This window comes from Protomyctophum bolini, assembly GCF_963924005.1.
Source record: "Protomyctophum bolini genome assembly, chromosome: 5".
Lineage (NCBI taxonomy): Eukaryota > Metazoa > Chordata > Actinopteri > Myctophiformes > Myctophidae > Protomyctophum > Protomyctophum bolini.
The window spans coordinates 19,871,157-19,877,156 of NC_137866.1; the positions used below are offsets into that span (position 1 = coordinate 19,871,157).

Genomic DNA, 6,000 nt, shown 5'->3' on the forward strand with positions numbered 1-6,000 from the left:
CCTGAAATATTGGTTGAATTTTAATTCGTTTTTAATTAATTAATTAAATTAATTATTTGTTATATTTCTCTCTCCTCTCGTCTTATCTTGTGTGTGTGTGTGTGTGTGTGTGTGTGTGTGTGTGTGTGTGTGTGTGTGTGTGTGTGTGTGTGTGTGTGTGTGTGTGTGTGTGTGTGTGTGTGTGTGTGTGTGTGTGTGTGTGTGTGTGTGTGTGTGTGTGTGTGTGTGCCTCAGCCTCTCTCTCCTGGTTTACCTCTGGTTGACCTCTTTTCATCTATCTCCGTTCCCCCTCTCTCTCTTTCTCAGTATTTCTCTCCAATGTTTGACCCCTGACCTCTGTCAGTGCTCTGTTCTCCCAGTGTAGTGACAGTTAACCCAGAGATACGAGTCTGATGGGCACACATGCACACACACACACACACACACACACACACACACACGCGCGCACACATTGTATTGATGGTGTACTTTTGCGTTTTTATTTATTTACATTACGTTATGAGACTATTCATTCCACCCTGTAATTGGATGGTCCCCACAGGCAAATGTGTGCGTGTGTGCGTGTGTGTACACATTTTCCTTTGCCCACTAAAATCTGTATAGTTGTGTGCAGTATTATAATCCAACTGTGCGTTGTGGCGTTAATATTCACACATTCATATAAATCCTGGTCTCCTCAGAGGAACATTGTGATGCTAATGTCTTGACTGAGCATGTCTATGAATACATGATGCTCTCTCTCTCCCTCTCTCTCTCTCTCTCTCTCATATAATCTGGGTGTGGTTCTCTCTTATTTATATTCATTCATATACTGTACACTCATAGGTCTATTATGTAAATGTTGTAAAATGCTCAGTGTTGATTTACTGCAACTTTGTGAGAGCACAGAAGTAACCAAATGGACCCGTATAGGCTAAGGGTTTCATTAGTTCAGTCTCTGGGTTAAAGTATTGTACAGTATGTGACCAATACAGTATATATGACACATGTGGTGATATAGGGTTTGTCCTGCATATGGCCATGTGCACTAGACACAGTGATCTGACCTCAAAGCGTGTGTGTGTGTGTGTGTGTGTGTGTGTGTGTGTGTGTGTGTGTGTGTGTGTGTGTGTGTGTGTGTGTGTGTGTGTGTGTGTGTGTGTGTGTGTGTGTGTGTGTGTGTGTGTGTGTGTGTGTGTGTGTGTGTGCGTGTGTGCGCATGTGTGCATGCGTGCGCATGTGTGCGTGTGCACGCGTTATAATGATGTAACTGACACCATAAATGGTGTCACAGTCTCTCCACACTGGCTTTATCTTAGCTTATTTTCTCGCTTTCATCCCTCTGTATCTCACGTTACATCTCACCCTTTCTACTCTCTTTCTCTCTCGTCTCTCTCTCTCTCCTTCCCTCCCTCCCCCTCTCACTCTCTGTCTAATGATTCTAAGGGAGGATATTTTTATTATTTTATGAACGCAGCTCCAGGGATTCCCTGTGTGTCCGTGTGTGTGCGCGTGCATGTGAGTGTCAGGGTGAGACAGTATAAGTACGTCTTTCCTAATGGTCCGGGTTACCATAGAAACGACATCCTATAGCGACATGCTTGAGAGAGTGATACGGAGGGAGAGAAAGAATACAGAGCTTGGACAGAGAGAGAGAAAAAAAGGAGTGTTGAGCGATTGGAAGGAGAAGAGTAGTGACAATGAGAGAGAGAGACACCACTCATTTACATAGAATTCCCTCTCTCTCTCTCTCTCTTTCTCTCTCTCACACACACACACACACACACACACGTATGAGTTATGCATAGGTTTCTGATTCCTAAAGCAGCTCCATGCTGTTCCACATGACTGTGAATTTACAACCTGATCAGTAAAACACTCACTAGTCCGCACGCACGCAAGCACGCACGCACTCCTGGCTTGCTGTTGGATTGTTAGATCATCATCATTCCAATCTTCACGTCAGGACACACATACAGGCGCATGCACACACACGCATCAGTGCATGCAATGCACGCACGGACACACTGGTTTGTTATCCATTACACAGCAGTCACGTTTTATCACCCCACCCATTCAGTGCACACACACAGACACACAGACACACACACACACACACACACACACACACACACACACACACACAGACACACGCCTACGCATTCACAATACTACACCCTGTTGGTTTGATGGCAATGATGGCATTAGTACTAATAGTGGTAATTGATAAGGATTATTTGCCCAGATTAAAATACTGTCTCCATCTCTCTTTCTTTTACACATGAACTTTTCCATGCATGTTCTCTTTGTTTGTCGCTTCCCTTCTCCTTTTCTCTCTCACACACACACACACACACACACACACACACACACACACACACACACACACACACACATACACACACAAACAAACATTAGTCACACACACACCCATGTGGAGCCCTAGGCTATTCACAGATGGTCTGCCCTAGCAACAGTTTCCATCTAATCAGGGCATATTGTCTCTCACTGACGCACGCACACGCAAACACACACACACACACACACACACACACACACACACACACACACACACACACACACACACGAAACACAACACACAGTCTCACACACTGTGAATGCCCCCTCTCACCTTGGCTCTGTATGATAGGATGTCACTGTGTGTGTGTGTGTGTGTGTGTGTGTGTGTGTGTGTGTGTGTGTGTGTGTGTGTGTGTGTGTGTGTGTGTGTGTGTGTGTGTGTGAGATTAATGAGGTCTTTAATGGATTCTGATGACCTCATGAGATTTCAGCACTCACACCCACGCATATATACACTCTTTCTCTCTCTCTCTCTCTCACATGCACGCACGCACGCACACACACACACACACACACACACACACACACACACACACACACACACACACACACACTATCTCAAAAGTGACGAATATCATTGCTGAAACATTCAAAGTGCATCAGTACAATCATGTCTCATATTTCATACTGATGTGCTGCATGTGAAATGTCAGTGCTCAGTCAATAAAATGAATGTTTTTCATCTTTGTACTCCAAAAGGTGTTTATAAAATGTTTACTGTATACAGCCCAGCTGTTGAATCCTTTTATGATCTGACTTTGTGTTCAGACAGCATCTGTTTGATAAGTATACTTGACATACAGTATCATTTGTCTTTTCCTGATTCACATTCCCTCGACTATTTTGACATAAGCTTTACACTGCATGTGTGTGCGTGGGTGTGTGTGTGTGGAGAGACAGCGAACTGAAAGTTCGACTGCGACGGTGTGTGTGTGTGTGTGTGTGTGTGTGTGTGTGTGTGTGTGTGTGTGTGTGTGTGTGTGTGTGTGTGTGTGTGCGTGTGCGTGTGCGTGTGAGTGTGTGTTTTGTTTGATCTACAGTAGTCCTTTGTAGAAGCCTGTCTTGTTTTGATGTTTCTGTCAGAATGGAAGCAGAGGGAATATCTGACATCAGACTGGACTAATCGCATGCATGCTTCTGTGTGATGTCACTGTGGAGAAGAATACTGTAGCTCAGCCGAGACATGGAGAGAGAGGGAGAGAGAGAGAGAGAGAGAAACTAAAGATACTAAAAGAAAGACCTACAGTTTAATGATGGAGTGAGTGAGAGACAGACATGTGGAAACTGGCAAGTAAGGGGGAAATGAATAGAGGTAACTGTAGTGTGCATGAAAAGACTGATAAATGGAGTGTATACAAAGTGTGTGTCTGTGTGTCTGTGTGTCTGTGTGTGTGTGTGTGTGTGTGTGTGTGTGTGTGCGCGTGTGCATCTGCGTGCGTGTCCTTTGCATATTTATGTGCCTATTATGTCTAAGATGTCTTCCTTTGGCTAATTTACTGTAACGTCATGATGCATTAGTTCACACATGAGTACCGACAATCAGTGGCATCTGGATGTTGACAACAAAACAGTGTGACTTTTTGTTGGGCGCATGATACACATGCATTTTTGATATACTGTACATCAGTGTTATATTAATCTCTTCAGAAGTTACAGTATGTGCATTTTTGTGACGGGCCACATGCGTTGCCACACACACCCCCGGTTGATCCTTGGGCCCAGACAAACCTTTAGATATCCTGCAAAATAATCTGCTAACAGACATAGACATAATATTGTCTACAGGGTTGAAGAGATCACCTGTAAGTAGTGAGTATTTCAGCATCAATGACATTGAGTGCTGCTGTTAAGCACCAAGGACAGCTCCTCTCTCAGCTCATTCACATTAGTTTACCTCAACTATGATATACCCTATTCTATTTCCATTGTACATAACAGTGTGTCTCTCTATTACTAGTTTCCAGTATACATCCATCTATTCCATAGAATACAACAGTGTTTCTCTTTAGTACTGTTGGTTGAACAGGTTTAACTGTTTCCACGATGTGCTCTATTATACAGTGGTCTCATTATTTATTCTGCATTTGAGCCATGCACGGACCACCATTCGATGAGATTTAGCCTCTCAGACCCAAGACTTAGAATATTTAATTTGTTATCATTGGATACTATTTTGTCCACAATTCCATGCTGTATTGATGTTGGAGGGATAACAGGCAAACGTTGATCCAAATTTAAATTATTCTCTATTGTGTAGACGTCTTGTAAATTAACTAATGCAGATGTTTAACCCTATAATTTAACTCTTGAGAGCAGTAGTAATTAGTGTCCAATTGGTTACCAACTCTCCATCATTTAGCTGAGGACCACCTGGAACCCCCTCAAGGACCACTGATGGTCCCCGGACACTGGTTCCCAAACTTCTTCATGTCAAGGACCCCCAAATTGACACAAATTATCCCTGCGGACCCCCATTTGAAAAGACATGCCATAAGAGAATATTTTTACGGCTCTAGCAGTAATTCTCAACCCGTTTAATTTCAAGGACCCCCAGTTTGACATGCATTAGTCTACGGACCCCCCATTTAATGGCATTTCTATCTCTGGGACCCCAATTTTATATTGTAAAATCAATGTTAATTTTAACTCTGAGTGTACAAATGGAACCAAGTGGACCCGTTTGGGTCCATTTGGTTCCATTTGTACACTCTCAGAGTTACAGACCCATAAGGGTCCATTTGGTTCCTAACTATCATTTAGCTGGGGACCCCCTGGAACTCCATCAAGTACCCCTGGGGGTCCCCGGACCCCACTTTGGGAACCACTGGTTGCCTAGGAGACAGACATGCAGCAGTATTAACAGACAGACTGATTGAACGGAGGCGGTCTTACCTGGAACATCACTCTGTACTGCTCCTCTGGGCGATCCACCACGCACATGTTACACCCCATGATGTCTCTCTCCTCTCTCCTCTGTGTTCCTTTCTTCTTTATCTCCCTCTTATGTCTCTTTCTCCCTTTCTCTTCTTGTCACCTTTTCTCTTTGTGGGGTTTTCTAGACGCTGCAGGGAGCCCAGCAGCCGCGGTTCAAGGTCGATACTCTTCCACCTCTGATGTCCTCTCTTTTCTCTCCTCTTTTCTCTCTGACCTTTTCCTTTGATCTCTCTGTCTCGCTCCTTGTCCTCAGGGGGTGGAACGATTTGGGTCCCTATTTTGTCTTTTATCCTTTATTTTCTTTTGCCCTCGCGGGTCTTGACATTTGCCCTCCTGAAGGGCTGTGTGTGCCTGTGCCCTTTGCACAGTTATCTCCTTGTCGCTTTCACTTATTAGCTCTTATTTCCAGCTCAGATCTCTTTCTTTCTCCTTTTCTCTCTCTGTTTACTACTGAACTTCTCCCTCTCTCTCTTTTTTCCAATGGTTTCTCTCTGATTGTCATTAGGTCTTGGACAAAGAGGTCAGGGTGTTATTATCAGTGGTCAGTATAGGTCCAAAGAGGCACAAAGGAATTGTTCCAGGACTTCCAATATAGAAAAGCCGTAACGTAACGTACAGTTGTGTCCCCCTTCGTGTGCTTTTTTCTTTTCTCACTCAGTCCTCCACAAAGACTTCCAGGAAGCTGCAATCAGTGCAGGTCAACAGGGTCCTTCAGCACACAGAAAA

At 44.0% G+C, this 6,000-nt stretch overlaps 1 protein-coding gene across 1 annotated transcript in view; it reads right to left on the reverse strand.

Moving 5' to 3' along the window:
* Positions 1 to 5,292, reverse strand: part of LOC308314990 (PDZ domain-containing protein 4-like) — a gene marked incomplete at both ends in the record, with an annotated part of 28,764 nt that extends 23,472 nt beyond the window's left edge. The window contains one exon of the mRNA XM_080762814.1: positions 5,233 to 5,292. Coding sequence (XP_080618940.1) covers positions 5,233 to 5,292 — 60 coding nt within the window. The remainder of the gene's footprint in view (positions 1 to 5,232) is intronic.
* Between the last annotated feature and the right edge of the window lie 708 nt (positions 5,293 to 6,000).